Source organism: Leptopilina boulardi, unplaced genomic scaffold, assembly GCF_019393585.1.
Source record: "Leptopilina boulardi isolate dan_hultmark-lab unplaced genomic scaffold, ZJU_Lbou_2.1 LbouV2_149, whole genome shotgun sequence".
NCBI classification, from domain to species: Eukaryota; Metazoa; Arthropoda; class Insecta; order Hymenoptera; family Figitidae; genus Leptopilina; species Leptopilina boulardi.
In genome coordinates, this window is record NW_026137695.1 from 84,996 (window position 1) to 103,419 (window position 18,424).

The following is an 18,424-nucleotide window of genomic DNA, read 5'->3' on the forward strand; positions in this document are numbered from 1 at the left end:
GGTTGAAGTAAAAAGTATTGTATAGTAGTGACTGACAAGTAACACTACCCAACTGTTAATCACCGATTTTGATGAAACTTGTCACACTTCTAAAACATGGAAAAGTATTGAACACGTATTTTTTTATATCTGCCCGTTTTGAGTTTTAAGGGTAGAAAACACCCTTTTTCAATTTAAGGGATGAAAAGCAGTATTTCATACGGAATTTACTAGATTTGCTTGAAACCTATTACTCGGGGGTTTTTGAGGTCGCTGATTACGAATCTGAAGTCAGATTTTAATGATTCAAAATGGCGGATCCAATATGTCGGACAATAAAATAAAACAAGGAGGGGGTCCTTTATGTTTATTTCATAAACATTATGCTTCCTCATTGTGTAAAGCAAAAAATTCGCTTCCTCGTGAAGGAAGCAATGAATTTGTCCAATTCAATTGATTGATTTAAAAAATTTCGAGTTAAAAATGTTTTAAATTAATTAAATTTTTTGAAAAATAAAGAAAATTTTAATTAATTTTGAGTGTAACATAAACTTTATATATACGAATCGATTCGTTTTAATGCAAGGAATACAATTATTTTATTCATCAACTTGTATTTAAAAAAAACACAAAATTTTTTAGCTAAATTATGAATTTTCGATTTTTCCATTTTTATTAATTCTCAAATTTTAAATCAAATCTATACTTTATATATACCAACCAATTCGTTTCAATGCAGGGAATAAAATTATTTCATATATAAACATGAATTTAAATAAACACATCATTTTTTAGCTAAAATGAGAATTTTTGATTTTTTAACTTTCTTTAATTCTTTAAATTTCAATCAAATCTATACTATATATATATCAATCGATTCATCTTGACATAAAGAAGACGATTATATTATATATTACCTTAAATTTTTCGATTTAAAAATTTTTTCAATTAAAAAAAAATTTTTGGAAAAAAGACGATAAAATTTTTTTTTTGGGGTATTTTTAAAAATCCTCTCGTCATTTTTGAGAGATTAATGTGTTAAATAAGCCTACCAAATTTTATCCAAATCCATTAAAACCTGTTAAAGATATCGTGTTCACAAAAACGATCCACACACCCATACACACACACACACACACACACATACACACACACATACATACATCCGGACAATTGATCAGGATCTCATATAACATGTTTCTATATAGAGGAAAATTTGTTTTCACCATTTTTAAAAAGTTTATAAACGAAAGGACTACATAGCTTCCTCCACGAGGAAGCAAAATTAATCGGATTTGATTGAAACTCGTTAGTCGGGGGTTTTTGGGGTCGCTGATTACGAATTTGAAGTCAGATTTAAAAAATTCAAAATGGCAGCTCCAAAATGACAGACAACTTTTTAAAAAATTCATTGCGTTCGCTTAAAACTTATAACTCGGGGGTTTTTGGTGTCGCTGATTACGAATCCGATGTTAGTTGTTTAAAATTCAAAATTATGGATCCAACATATTCAATAAAGCCATTATTATAAAGACAAGATCTAATACTGCGACCAACAAATGCAAGATATGATAAACGAACCAATAAAGGTAAGAAGCAATAATCCAACCAGTAAAGCCGAGATGTGATAATCCAACCAGTAATGGCAAGATGTGATAATCCAACCATCCAAGTTAAGAAGCAATAATCCAACCAACAAGGGTAAGAATCAATAATCCAACCAGTAAAGTCAAGAAGCAATAATCCAACCAGTAAAGGCAAGAAGCAATAATCCAACCAACAAAGGCAAGAAGCAATAATCCAACCAGTAAAGGCAAGATGTGATAATCCAACCAACAAAGGTAAGAATTATTGCTTCTTACCTTTGATGGTTGGATTATTGCTTCTTGCCTTTACTGGTTGGATTATTGCTTATTACCTTTGTTCGTTGGATTATTCTTTCTTTCCTTTACTGGTCGGATTATTGCTTCTTACCTTTACTGGTTGGATTATTGCTTCTTACCTTTGATGGTTGGATTATCACATCTTGCCATTACTGGTTGGATTATCACATCTCGCTTTTACTGGTTGGATAATTGCTTCTTGCCTTTACTGGTTGGATTATTGCTTCTTGCCTTCACTGGTTGGATTATTGCTTCTTACCCTTGTTGGTTGGATTATTGCTTCTTACCTTTGATGGTTGGATTATCACATCTTCCCATTACTGGTTGGATTATCACATCTCGGCTTTACTGGTTGGATTATTGCTTCTTACCTTTGTTGGTTCGTTTATCATATCTTGCATTTGTTGGTCGCAGTATTAGATCTTGTCTTTATAATAATGGCTTTATTGAATATGTTGGATCCATAATTTTGAATTTTAAACAACTAACATCGGATTCGTAATCAGCGACACCAAAAACCCCCGAGTTATAAGTTTTAAGCGAACGCAATGAATTTTTTAAAAAGTTGTCTGTCATTTTGGAGCTGCCATTTTGAATTTTTTAAATCTGACTTCAAATTCGTAATCAGCGATCCCAAAAACCCCCGAGTAATGAGTTTCAAGTAAATTCGAGTGAATTTCAATTTTATTGTCCGCCATATTGGATCCGCCATATTGAATTTTTAAAAATTGACACCGTATTCGTAATCAACTACCCGACTGATATCAGATTCGTAATCGGTGACCCCAAAAACCCCCGACTAACGAGTTTCAATCAAATCCGATTAATTTTGCTTCCTCGTGGAGGAAGCTATGTAGTCCTTTCGTTTATAAAATTTTTAAAAATGGTGAAAACAAATTTTCCTCTATATAGAAACATGTTATATGAGATCCTGATCAATTGTCCGGATGTATGTATGTGTGTGTGTATGTGTGTGTGGATAGTTTTTGTGAACACGATATCTTTAACAGGTTTTAATGGATTTGGGTAAAATTTGGTAGGCTTATTTAACACATTAATCTCTCAAAAATGACGAGAGGATTTTTAAAAATACCCCAAAAAAAAAATTTTATCGTCTTTTTTTCAAAAATTTTTTTTTAATTGAAAAAATTTTTAAATCGAAAAATTTAAGGTAATATATAATATAATCGTCTTCTTTATATCAAGATGAATCGATTGATATATATATAAAGTATAGATTTGATTGAAATTTAAAGAATTAATGAAAGTTAAAAAATCAAAAATTCTCATTTTAGCTAAAAAATGATGTGTTTATTTAAATTCATGTTTATATATGAAATAATTTTATTCCCTGCATTGAAACGAATTGGTTGGCATATATAAAGTATAGATTTGATTTAAAATTTGAGAATTAATAAAAATTGAAAAATCGACAATTCTTATTTTAGCTAAAAAATTTTGTGTTTTTTTTAAAATTCAAGTTGATGAATAAAATAATTGTATTCCTTGCATTAAAACGAATCGATTCGTATATATAAAGTTTATGTTATACTCAAAATTAATTAAAATTTTCTTTATTTTTCAAAAAATTTAATTAATTTAAAACATTTTTAACTCGAAATTTTTTAAATCAATCAATTGAATTGGACAAATTCATTGCTTCCTTCACGAGGAAGCGAATTTTTTGCTTCACACAATGAGGAAGCATAATGTTTATGAAATAAACATAAAGGACCCCCTCCTTGTTTTATTTTATTGTCCGCCATATTGGATCCGCCATTTTGAATTTTTAAAATCTGACTTCAGATTCGTAATCAGCGACCTCGAAAACCCCCGAGTAATAGGTTTCAAGCAAATCTAGTAAATTCCGTATGAAATACTGCTTTTCATCCCTTAAATTGAAAAAGGGTGTTTTCTACCCTTAAAACTCAAAACGGGCCGATATAAAAAAATACGTGTTCAATATTTTTCCATGTTCTAGAAGTGTGACAAGTTTCATCAAAATCGGTGATTAACAGTTGGGTAGTGTTACTTGTGAGAAGAGTTTCTTTTTCTTATATGAATGTATGAAAATATAAGATACGAAAATCTTTATAATTAAAAAATTGGTTTTCTATAATTAATGTATTGCATTGGAAATTTTAATTCACCCTATTAAAATAGTTATATAATTATTATAATACATTAAAATAGTTTTGGTATTTTAAAATTTGCTTTCCCATGTGAAAAAGTTCCCGGGGATGAGGCCGAGAAATTCCCGGGAGTCACTCAACAATTCTAAAAATTTTTGTTATTCATTTATTATAAATATACATAGTTGAAATTTCAATTTCGTATAATTATTTTAGTCTCTTCTTAAAACTATTCAAAGGTTAATATGAATTATTTAAGTGCAAGACAGAATCACATAATTTACAAACAACGTTTTTCCCAATAAAAAATTTACTAATGGCGCAGTACTGGCACCCAGTATTGGCGCCATAGTTGGCGTAACTTTGGGATGATAACATTTTACCAGTATTGGCTACCAGAGTTGGCACCAGTATTGGTAACCACTACTGGTTCAGTACTGGTCGAGTACTGGCAGTTTTGTAATTTAATGTATACGGAAAGAAAGCTTTAACTGTAACAGAGATAAGTTTCACTCCAGGTAATACTTTTTTTGGGTATACTTAGGAAAAAGTGTCTGAAATTTTTAGTAACCCAACACAAATTAAATATTAATTAAATTAGTCAACTAACTAATTAATATTTTATTAAATAAAATCGAAAACACAAAGAATTTTCATTCCTTCTTATAATATATATTGCAAATAATTATTTTAAAAAATCAAAAAACAAATATAAAAATATGTTTATTATAAAACCAAAGTTTTTATAATATATAAAAACAGTTTAGTAAAAATAAAAATGTTTATAAAATAATTATAATGTATATAATTATGCAATTAAATATTTAATTATTCACTTTAATTTATTAATTATTATATGAAATATAAATAAATTAACATTGAATTCAATTCAATTTACATAAAACAAAATTAGTTTACAAATGAACTCATCACAAATATATAATGATTTAATAAATAATGAATATTAAATTCCTGAAATTAGGTAATTATTAAAAAAATTATCTAAATTATTTTTAAATTAACATTAAATTTTTGATTATAATTCACTTTTGGAAAAAAAATGAAGAATAACATCCAGAAACAAATTACAATAATTTTATTGACCATTGAAATATTTAAGTTTGTAGGTTCAACTATTTTTTATAATTTCTATTAAGAATGGTTAATTATATATTTTATATTATTGATAATATAACATTTGTGCAATTTTACTTGTGATTGTTTTTAATTTTTTAAATTAAATTTATATTATAAATTTTATTTTAAAAATATTAATTTTTTAAATTAAATTTATATTATAAATTTTATTTTAAAAATATTAATTTTTTCTTAACAAATTTATTTATTTTTAGTTTGATCTTTTAACATTTTTTTTGGTATATTCCATATCTGAAAACAATAAAAAAAACTTGCATAATGTTTTGGAATTAGTCTCAGGAAACTTTTTGTTTAAATAATATTTTACCCACGAAAAAGCAAAATAAAATACCTTTTAATTTTCCAAAATAAAATCAAAGTGAAAAAATTTTTATAAACAAAATATTTAAAAAAAAAGATTCATCAGGTTCACTCTAGAACTTTTTGTAAACTAGTATTAATCAAAAAGAAAATCTATTTGAGCCAGTACTGGCTCAATTTCGGCTCAGTACTGGTTTGCCAGTACTGGGAGGGTGGTACTGCACCAGTACTGATACAATGAAAATACCAGTACTGGTTCAGTACAGACTGCCCAGCCTCGGCAGCCAATACTGAACCAGTAGTGCGCCAGTAGTCAACTCTGGTATAATACTGAAATTTTTGGTTGGGTTAATATTCAATGGTTTAGGAAATATTCGGCCAATAAATTACGCAATGCTTGTTCGTTTATGTTATCATTCACAACATTTGCTACATTATTCTCATCGTCATCATTTAACGCAAATTCGTCATCTGAAATGTCATTATTGTCTCCAGCTCTATTTCTCCGGACAAGCTGTTCCATCATCCGTTCTGGAAAATAATTTCTATAATCTTCATCAGTTGCCAACTCTCTCGTTATTATGAAATTATGAAGGCATACTACTGCCTGGACTACAGCAATTGATGTACTTAATTTGAAAGCCATTTTATTTTGTAAAATTTGCCATCGAGCAGATAGTATTCCAAAGGCGCACTCAATGGTCTGCCGGGCCTTTGATAATCTGAAATAAGTGTGTTAATTTTAAATTATATTTATATTAGTTTAAAACATTCCTGTTTTAAATTATTTTAACATTTCATTCTAAAAATGAGAATATCAACAATATCAACTTTAGGGGATTTTGATAATTAGAAGAAACTACATAATTTTGCTAAATTTTTTCAAACACAAGTCGGGGCGTAAGAATATCCTCTAAATTTTATTACTTGAAATATTAATTGAACAAAACTCTATTGGAAAGAATTTTTTAAATCCATATTGAATATTCACTTTTTCTAGATTATTGTGATTGATCAATTTTAAAATTAAATATTTTTAAAATCAAAGGCGTAAAAAAGATTAAAAAATAATTTCTTTCAAACCAACCTATAATTGAACAATTCTTCTAAACGGGTAAGGCGGCGGTTTCTCCTGAATGGTACCATCATATATGGTCTCAACGTGAAAATGCCATCTCCAACAATAAAATAGGAAGAAATATTTTCAGTATGTGGCAAGTTTGTTGGATTTGGCAAATTCGCTGTATTATTTTCCAACTTTCTATAAAATTCTGTTTGTTGAAATGCTGAAACATCGCTCACACTACCTGCATTTAAAAAGAAAGAATTTAATTATATAATTTTATAATTTAGTAATATTTCATGAATCAAAAGTCAAAAGTTATATGAGTCTATATGTAGCTTTTTTAGCGATTCCTATAGTAAAAGACAAGCTCCTTTTATTGTTACAAACCAAGTTGATTTTTACAAATCTGATACCAGATTTGTATAATCAGCAGTTCAGAAATCCTTCGAGTAAGAAATTCCAAGCCATAAAAAAGTTTTGAAGCATTAAAATCACATCGTTAATTTCACATTCGTTCTTCTCGGAGACTTCCAAATTTCTTAGTCATATATGTAATACATCGAAATAAAAAATTTATATATTTATTTCCCCTAAAATAGTTGAGAAATTTATTTATCATGTACTTGCCATAATCCCCTATATCCACCCAAGTAAAACGACAAAAAGCATCGCACATCGCCATTAATTTAAAACTAAAAAATTTTTTGTAGTTGAAGAAAAGACTGCCAGAATGTTTTGGCGACTTTATTGCAATTTCTTTGCCGTCCATCGCCCCAATGCAATTTGGGAGGCTCCATTTCACCCTGAATCCTTAGGCATTTATTAGCCAATCATCGGTATTTAAATTACTCTTTAAATATAAAGGCTGTAAACACTCCCAGATAATTGGGCACACTTCAGCAATTATACTGTACGTAGTCGATAATCCAATTCGGAAAAAGTTACTAGCGTTATAAAAGTTGTCACCGTTGGCAAGAATACTGAAAATTATGTCATTTTAAATTTAAGAATTATTCTGTAAATAAATTAAATGTTTTTAATATTTACACTAATATGAGTACAATTAGTTTAGTGAGAGGCAAGGGAACTCATCCTAAAAAAACGCTTAAGACAGGTGTATAAACCAATAAATAAATAATAAAATTTACACTAATAACAAGTAAACATCCCAAATGAAATACACGATTAATGAATAATAATTTAGTAGTCAAATATATTTTAATCGTTTTAAAATACAAATTTTTTTATTACATGTTTTGAAATATTGGAAAAAAATATTTTTCTTTCAGACATATTGTTTTATAATAGATTTTTCAAAGCTAATATGAAATTACTTGTTTCTTGGAATGAAATCTCAATTTACGAAAAAATTGATATTATTTTTTAAAACTAAACACCGATAAATTTAAACTATGATAAACTATGATTTTCAACAGGGCTAAAAGTAAATGGGTGATTCTTCTGAAAGGGCTCCTTTCGTTGACTCGATTAATTATTTAAAATCTATTTATTAATAATTATTGGCAATTTCTATAGTAAAAATTTTACGTTTTTTGGAGAATTAAAATAAATTAAGCAATTCTTTTTAATAGAATTGAAATAAATGCTAAAATAATGTCATCTGTGAAGCCTTTTTACAGTGTCTCCATGCCGACTTCTGTCACTACATTAATTTTTATAGGATTTTTTGAATTCTTTAAAATTTGAAAAAAATATTTTCAGAAACTACAATGTTTTTTCTATTTCATAGACAAGTTTAGAATTTTTAGCTAATCTCCTTTATAAAAATTAAAATCTCTAAAATTTTTCTTTAATTTTAGGTTAAAATTTCAAAACAAAAAATAATCTTTATAAAAATTTATAAAACAATTTAAAATCAACAATACTTTGAGAACCATTTTTTTGTATTAAATTTATTTCAAAACACAATTCAATAAATGTGCTGTACCTTCAGTATTTTAAGAATTAATTTTGCACAACTTCAATACTTATTTTTCAATACCATATAAAGCAAATAAAAAAAAATAAATAAATTCGAAGAAAAAATAAAATCAAAAACCGGAGATCTAAAGGAGCCCCTTCAGGAGAATCGACCATATATTCAATAATAAACTTTTCAAAGGAATATTTAAAAACTTAAGATAAAAAATAATTTTAATTTAAAATATATTGTCGAATAATAATATTAATTATATCACTTATTATAGTACATATGTTTTTTCTTCAAATTAATCAACAATCTTTATTTTTTTGACAATTTCATCGAACAACTGCTCTATTTGCTATGTCAAACACTTTGCAATTTTATTTGTTAAATTTTATTTGCAATTCATACTTTATTATCATCCAATAATCTTTTTTTTATTTTATAACTGTAGTTTGTTTAAACCTACTTTTTAGTTATAGAGTCACGGGAAAAAATCTGCCGATATAATATATAAAATAATATATCCTCAATACGGTAGAAATAATTCTACCAAAACTTATTTCAATTTTTAAGTATAAATGTTATGAAGGATAATACTAATAATTAATTTTTAAATAATTCAAATTTATAAAGTACAATATGTATGTTTATAATTTTGACAGTTGGCAACACTACATTCGTGACGTCAGATCAACTGCGTCGCGTATGCGTTGCGTCTACGTTAGCTTTGCGCTTATCCATTCTGGAGAGGGCCTTCAGATCCATGCATTTTACGAATGAAAAAAGTCGTTGTCAGAACATTCTGCAATCCATTATGAGATTTCGAGTTTTGTTTGCATATCAAGTGGTAGAGGGCAGTGGTCTACAAGACCCAAATATTAATAAATGCGTGCGTTGGGCTATGTGTGAATCGGCGTTTGAGTGCCGATTGTATACACATGTTATATTAAATATTGTACACGTAGATATAGGTGCTTTTTTGAACGATGCGGCCATTTTGTTTCAAGTGTACATTTAAGATGCCTTAAATCAAAATGGCCCCATTATCTTACACGATGTTTTGACTGATAATTTTAAAAGAGTGCAGAATAAAGAATTGGTAGTGCAGACAATTCCATTTTCTTCTAAATCCAGCAGCATCTTCCCCACACCCTGGCGGATCCACCCGATGCGTTTCAGACGTTTTTGCGTCCAAACAGCGTCAAATCTAGACAGTAGTGAAAAACGTTGTTTAAACACGAAAATACATAAAAATAGCTATTGTGATTAATAGAAAAAGTGTAAATGAGTTATTAAGGACCTTATTTAATGTAAATTAAATCCTTTTTTTCGTATGACTAATTTCTAAATTTAGGGTTGTCATATTGCAAAAGATCTTATTTAACTTAAAAGAGTCTCGGCAAGCCCCATGCGAAAAATGCCCCCTTTTTGAACCTCGAATTTGGAAACTTTTTTATGTCAAATAGTCACATATGATAACCTAATAATCCCTGGAAAATTTCAAGATGAGCATATGCCCCCTTACGGAAATACAGGGGGTCAAAGGGGGCCATGCCAAAAGAAGAACATGCAATATTATCGAATAATACACTAGAACTCCCGAAGGTGCCGATTATGAAGGTGGCACCGGCTGTGACGGTGACGCGTTGCGGGGTCGAGAGGGAAGAGAAGGGCGGGATCGGGAAAAGTATACGAAAAGCAAGGACGTTTGAGAAAAGGGTTCCTTCGAGGCCCTTTCGAATTGTCGGAAATTGTGAACGAAATTTTTGAAAATCATTTTCTATTACCGCAACAGAAACTATTATACAAGTACATAGTTACTTTGAATATAATATATATATATATATATATATATATATGTATATATTTATATATAAATAATCTTTAATTAAAAAATATTGCAAATTTTCAAGGAACATTTATTAAGAAATTATCTATTTGAATAATAAAAAATAAAAATGATTTTTTAAAAACAGTATTTATATTTAATACATATAATGTATAATGTTAATTTCATTAAATTTAATTTGAACATAACCCTGTAAAAAAAGTTCGATAGCGAGAATCGGGAAAACGTATTGAAGCTCGGTATGTTGAATCCGTTATTTGAATTTTAACCTATTGGAGTGTTAGGTCGAATCCGTTGTGTGTAGTTCGTCCAATACGTTCGATTGAAAATAGCGTTAAAACAAATGAAAAAACGTTTTAATTGGGATAAAAGTTACCTTTTATTAATAAAAAGGTTAAATAAATTGTAGAGAGACCAGAATTAAGAGAAAAATGGAACTTTCAATTAAAAATAATAGAATTAGGTTATTTAGTAAATGTGTTACCATTGAAGAGAGCTATTCGTCGGGTAAGTATGCTACTGTTTTTACCGACAATGGAAAGTTATTGAATTTAAATTTCTATTGTCGGTATAGAACTGAATAGAATAATTACTTTTTTCTATAAATTAATTAATAGCAGTTAATGTAAATAGTGATTAATAAAGAGACAAAACAAGAAAATTAATTAATAATAATAAGTGCAACAATAAGTGAAAGAAAATGAGAATAAATAAACTAAATCCTCATTTTAAGGGTAAGACAAAATTATTTATTCACGAATATTAATTGATTAATAATAAAAATAACCACAACTTTTTTACAATGCCCACACTGAGAAAAATAATAATGTAATGTTAACAAAATAATTTGGTGGAGCACTTTTAGTTAAGATTACAAAAATTTAGTTGACATAACAGTAACGAAAGAAGCAATCAATCGAGAAATTTAGTTGGCTGTACCAAAAATTTCGTTCAAGCTTTTGCGTCTGTTAACTGAATAATTTGGTTCTCCAAACCAAACCGTCTGAATGCTCAATTGCGCATGCGCTGTTCTCGTAAATATGGCTTATTTCTCTGTTTACGGATGTCACACGTTAACCATAGCTCTTCAATGGTAACACATTTACTAAATAACCTAATTCTATTATTTTTAATTGAAAGTTCCATTTTTCTCTTAATTCTGGTCTCTTCACAATTTATTTAACCTTTTTATTAATAAAAGGTCACTTTTATCCCAATTAAAACGTTTTTTCATTCGTATTAACGCTATTTTCAATCGAACGTATTGGACTAACTATACACAACGGATTCTACCTAACACTTGAATATGTTAAAATTCAAATAACGGATTCAACATACCGAGCTTCAATACGTTTTCCCGATTCTCGCTATCCAACTTTTTTTACAGGGAAATTAAAGATTTATAAATTAAATATACGACTCATATTTATATTAATAATTAAAATTAGAAACATTATTTTTTCCAAATTCAATTATTTAAAAATTAAATTGCATTGTAAAAATTAATTGTTTACAGTGTTTGACCTCTACAGCGGTTTGAAGGTCGAATTTTGAAGGTGGCACACAAGAATCTGAGAGTGCCACCTTCGGGAGTTCTAGTGTAATGTCAAAAAATCAGACGAAATGGTTCCTCTTCAAGATTTTCGTCTGCTGATTACGAATTTGAAGTCCGCTTTCAAAAATTGAAAATGGCGGATCCAATATGGTGGACAACAATTTTAAAAATCAATCCAATTTACTTGAAAATGGTTACTCAGTGGTTTTTAGGGTCGTTGATGACGAATCTAAAGTCCGTTTTTAAAAATTCAAAATGGCGGACTTAATATGGCGGACGACAATTCTAAAAATCCATCCAATTTACTTGAAAATCGTTACTCGGGTGTTTTTGTGGTCGCTGATTACAAATGTGTTATAAATTTAAAAAAATTCAAAATAGCGGATCCAATACATCCAATAAAGACTAGACGTAATATCAAATAATAATTTCAGACTTTTAAAACTAGAATTATTTTTTTATATTACATTCTTAAGCTCACATTCAAATAATATATTTAAAATGATGTTTTAAAGCTATGAATGTTTCTAGATTGCTTTTTGTTTTCTATATTGGATCAAAATGAATACTAAATAAAAATGTTTAGTGCTTTTCAATGTCTGTTCAACTTCAGATTTGTGTTCACCGACCTGGAAAACCCCTAATTAACGATTTTGAAGACAATTAAATAGATTTAAAAGATAGTCGTCTGCCATATTGGATTTGCCACTTTGAATTTTTTTAAACTGATACTAGATTCGTAATCACCCACACAGCACATAAAATTTCCTGAATTTGTCCTAAATATTTCAATGAAAGGTCCATGAAATTTTGATGCAAGCAATAAAATGTCCGCCTATAAGAAATATTGCAGTTCCGATTGTACTAAAAATTTCAGCGAAATGTTCAGGAAATGTGAGGATGAAAAATTACTGACATATTATTTTTTAATATTTGCAAAATAAAACAATGAAATATGTTACAAATTTTTAAGTGAAATATGTTGAAAAGATTATTCATTAAAATTCTAGAAATATCGAAAGGAAATATTTCTAAATTGTTAAAAATACATATTTAGGAAATATCATCCGGATATATTTGTGAAAAATAAAAAAAATTAATTACAGAAATAAATTGCGGTAATGATTGTGAAAATATGGGACAAAATTTGTGTATTTAGTTAAATAGTGACAATTTATTTATTATAAAGAAATTATTACACGTAAGATGCAACAAGCGAAACATGATTAATATATATGAACAGTAAGTATAAAAATAGAATACTTAAAATAAATAAGATCCGCTCAGGTACCCAAGAATATACTATAAAAGTCAATTTGTTACAAATTTTACTTGACTGGACTTTCAATATTCGTAACTTTTTAATTGAATTCTGAATTTACTGCATAATTATTATTGAACAAAAAATTTGTTTCGCAGAATTGTCATTTGATAACATTTCTATTTTTCAGAGTATTCAAATGTTTAAAATTTAATTTAAAATTGCAAATGACAAAAGGTACATATGAACCGATCGCCGGAAAGACGGCACACGTCGATTTAAGACATTTTGAGATATGTTAAATTTAAGATTCATTTGTAAGTTATAATTTAAGGCATTATTATCGAAAAATTTTTTCTTTTACAAAGGTTTACTATCGGTCAACTAATTTTGTCACATATTTTCATAATCACTACGGCAATTTATTTCTGTAATTAATTTTTTTTATTTTTCACAAATATATCCGGATGATATTGCCTAAATATGTATTTTTAACAATTTAGAAATATTTCCTTTCGATATTTCTAGAATTTTAATGAATAATCTTTTCAAAATATTTCACTTAAAAATTTGTAACATATTTCATTTTTTTATTTTGCAAATATTAAAAAATAATATGTCAGTAATTTTTCATCCTCACATTTCCTGAACATTTCGCTGAAATTTTTAGTACAATCGGAACTGCAATATTTCTTATAGGCGGACATTTCATTGCTTGCATCAAAAATTTCATAGACCTTTCATTGAAATATTTCTAATCTTTCAATGAAATATTCAGGATAAATTCAGGAAATTTTATGTGCTGTGTGGTCAGCGACCCCAAATAACCCCAAGTAACGATTTTCAAGTAAACCCAGGCGCGAAGGGACGCTGGGTTCAGGCCTTTTAAAGACTCGTTGAGCATTGGCCAATATTGACTGAGCCTTGGTCAGTCAGCGGGAATAAGACTCATCCAAGCTAGAATGTAACACCGATTCCGACCTGAAGCTCCACCCTTGATTCAGCATTGGTGACCAAGACTCAATCAATCTTGCCGAATGCTGATTCAGGCTCGCTCAAGACTGCTCCCACTGTTACATACTATTCTCGCGTTCAATAATTCTTAATAATAATAGTAATAATAATAATCCTATTAATATTTCGTATTATTATATTTATAGATAATATTAAAACAACATTAGTCTTCATTAAAAATATGATTTTAATTTATTAATAATAAGGAGATAAGTTGTATTGGAATCTTATAAGAGTCAATGCAACTTATTTCCTTTAATTATTATTATTAGTAATTTCAAAAAAAATGTACTATTATTTAATTAATTTAATCGGAAATTTTTTACTATTTTTGTATTATCACTTAAGATTAATTAACAACACCTGTCGAAATAACACCTAATCTAATTTGAAAAATCTCGCTCGCACTGGGCACCGAACCCACGACCTAACGCTCACGCTCGCAAACCTACTACGCTAACCACGGGGCCACGCTGGCTACTTGGCGTCATTCTGTTAATACCAGTGATGTTTTTGGCGCGCCTTTATGCTAAATTTAAAATCTTCTTATCGTTAAATTACTTATATATTTTTATTATTAATACACGGAGAGAAATCTGGTGCGATTTACGCATGAGCATGTCCTTAGGAATATAGTAACAGACGCTTTCAAGCAAAAATCCTAAGTGAGCGAGGTATTATTGCATGAGTCTCACCTGATATTCAGATGGAATCTTATAGTTTTTGCTTGGAAGTGTCCATGCTATATTCCTATGGACTTGCTCATGCGCAAATCGCAGCAGATTTCTCTCCGTGTATAAAATTATTTTAATTTATATATTGCTGTTAATTTAAATAAATTAAATTAAAATTTTTTTTTATTAATGGAATAAAAAAACTTTGTAATGAATGTATAAACTTTTATTTTTATTAAATTAATAACTTATATATTTATAAATACAATAAAAATATAAAATTGAAAATATTTCAACTGTTGTATTTTCAATTACTTGTATTTTTGAAAATACAATTATAGTACCTAAATATTATGTTTTTTACGTTATATTAAAGATTTATTATCTTCATAATGTATTAAATAATAATTCTTTAATTATTACAATATTATAGGTATATTATAATATATAATAAAGATGATAAATTATTATAATATAATCTTAAAAAAACAAAATTTATTAAAAGAAATTATTTTCAAAAATGTGTTGAATATAATTATTATGATTTTTATTGTATTTACAAATATAATATTTATAAAATATTTATTTATAAAAAAACAAAGAATACTTTCATTGAAATAAATAGCAATATATTAATTTAAATAATATTAATTAATAATTATAAAATATATTAAATTGTATTTAACAAAAATTGTAAAAAATATGTTATTTAATTTGTATTGAACGTATATAAATAATTACTCAATACAATTGTATTTTATAAAGATAATAATTAATATTGAATTAAGCTGCGAATATTAAGTCGAAAGTTGATTCAAGATTGAATCTAGACTGGACTCCTAGGCTTTGCTCATGAGGATTCAACTAGTCTTGAATCCAGCATGAGACGAGCATTGGTAACCAATCTTGAACTAATTTTGATCGACAGTGGTATAAAGGCTGCTTTCAGTCTGGGTTACCCACGCTGGGCGTTCAATCTACAATCAAGCCTCAATCCATCGTCAGCATTGGTTTTTCGCGCCTGGGAATTGGAAAGATTTTGCTTTCTCGTGGAGGAAGCTTTGTAGTTTTTTCGTTTATATAACTTTTCAAAGTGGCGAAAACAAATTTTTTTCTTTATAGAAACATGTTGGCAATAAAATTTTGCTTTCTCCACGAGGAAGCAAACTTTTTTGCTGATCGTAAAGAGGAAGCAAAATGTTCATGTAATGAACATCTGAATTTACAACTTGTTTAAAATTGTCGTCCGACATATTAAATTCGCCATTTTGAATTTTTAAAAACGGACCTTACATTCGTAATCAACGACCCTAAAAACCCCCGAGTAACCATTTTCAAGTAAATTGATTTGATTTTTAATATTGTTGTCCGCCATATTTGATCCGATATTTTGAATTTTTGAAAACGAATTTCAAATTCGTAATCAGCAGACAAAAATCTTAGAGGAACCATTTTGTCTGATTTTTTTGGACATTATTAATCGATAATATTGCATGTTCTTCTTCTTGACATGGCCCCCTTTGACCCCCTATATTTCCGAAAGGGGCATATGCTCATCTTGAAATTTTGCAGGAATTATTGGGTCATCATATGTTACCATTTGGCATAAAGAAAGTTTCAAAATTTGAGGTACGAAAAAGGGTCATTTTTTGCCAAGGATCTTTTAAAAAGAAACGAACTTTTAACCTGAATGGTAGGAATAAAACTGATTGACAAATCCCTCTACCACAATATTGCAACAACATTAATTTAAGATCGCCGAGAAATATTCGAAATATTGGGGCCATATGTTGCTTTGTTTGGGTATAGTATCGTTGAATCAAATTACAAGCAGGATACCCATTCTTTGAACAAAAATAGATGGAAATAAGATACTCGAAATTAACGATATGGAATTATAAAATTTATTATGAGTACAGCTATATACATATTTACATCGAAAATAACATAAAAGTGTTCTTAGTACTGGTTCGTAGTTGTCGAGATAAATAATCGTTTAAAATTATTTATTGTGTTTGTGATCAGTTATTGCACCTTCTTTTTAATTTAAACGAGATTTGATAAGTCGAATATGTGCTTATGAATCATATCATTTTATTTCGACTACATTAAATATGACAGTTTAAAGATCTGTAACTTGTTCGCAGGTTAAAACATTAAATATAGCCAGTTTTTAAGTTTTAAAAAAACACTCCTCAGATGTGCAAATTTAGAATTTCTGATTGATTTTTACAAATTAGTTAAGCTAATTGTGACTATTCACATTTGTTTTAAGATTTTTCATATTTTGCAGATATTATGAACTCGTTTGGAAAAAATATGTATTTTAGTTTTCATTGTTTCAAGTGGGATTCGACATCAAGTAATCGCACCGAATAAATGGTATTTTGATAATTTAAGTTAATTTAATGGTTAAAATAAGAAATCCCAAGAATTTTTCAAAAAAATTCAAAATATTGCAAATTTAATTTTTTTGTAACTTTTTTTTGATTTATTATAACTTTTGTAACTCTTAACCAATCAAAATGAATTTTTTTAATTACTCATATTTAATAGCTCTTTCATGAAAAAAATATTCAAAAAAAATTGAAAAACAACACGTATTATTATACGTATAATAAGACATACGAATTTGAAACAAGATACGTATAATTATACGTATAATTGTACGTGTCTATAATTTTTAATATTTAGGAATATATAAATATGGAATATATTTTTGTTTATTAATATATACCTAAATAGGGTCAGTCGGGGTAAATCCGAACGGGGGGTTAATCCGAACGCTAATTATTTCAGCTTAATTAAAATTTTTAAAAATAAGTTCGATATGAGAATTTTTACCTCAGATCCTCTTGAAGAGATTCTAAGTATTATCCCATTTTTTGTTTGTTAATTAGCAACAGCATAAACAAGGATAACAAGTATTGCAAAAAAGATTGAAAATCAAAGATGACACTCTTTCAGTATTTTGTCTCGTATTTGAAGAAAAAGAAGCTAAAAATTCATTTTATTATTTATAATTGTTTGTTATGAATACTAGAACAGAAACTATATTTGATTTTTGCCTTCTGTAAAATTTTATTAATAATATCAGACCGTTCGTATTTACCCAGGAAAATTGGAAGACCGGGGTAAATCCGAACGGTATTTTCAATAATTTTTTTTTACATCAGAGCCACACAAAATTGTTTTTATTTCATTACACTATTATTTTAACATTATAAAAGTACATAGAAAAAAGTCGTTAGTAATTAATAAGCAGAAACTTAATCTCTGTTCTCTCGAAGGAGTGTTTCAATTTTTTTGCCAAATGGTTTGTTGAAAAAAGTTTTTCAGGATCTTAATAAAATTTGGTATTCTACGGTTTTTGGGGTCGCTAATTACCAATTTGAAGTCAGTTTTTCAAAATTCAAAATGGCGGACGAGAATTAAAAAATTCATTGGATTCGCTCGAAAATTGTTACTCGGGGGGTTTCAGGGTTAGCAAATTTGATCATTTTTAAAAATAAGTTTTAGGAAAGTACGCCATTTTGAATTTAAAAAATTTGACTTTTATTTTTGTATTTACATTCAATCACTCCAAAATACTTTCTGTACCAAGTTTTGCAAAAATCCGTTATGAT

At 28.0% G+C, this 18,424-nt stretch overlaps 1 protein-coding gene across 1 annotated transcript; it reads right to left on the minus strand.

The window, feature by feature from the left end:
• Nucleotides 1–5,807: 5,807 nt before the first annotated feature.
• LOC127291632 (uncharacterized) lies at nucleotides 5,808–7,148 on the minus strand. Its single transcript, XM_051320833.1, has 3 exons — nucleotides 7,142–7,148; nucleotides 6,540–6,759; nucleotides 5,808–6,174 (listed from the first exon to the last, which is right to left on the minus strand). The coding sequence occupies exons 1-3, from the start codon at nucleotides 7,146–7,148 to the stop codon at nucleotides 5,808–5,810; spliced, it is 594 nt and encodes a 197-aa protein (XP_051176790.1).
• Nucleotides 7,149–18,424: the final 11,276 nt, after the last annotated feature.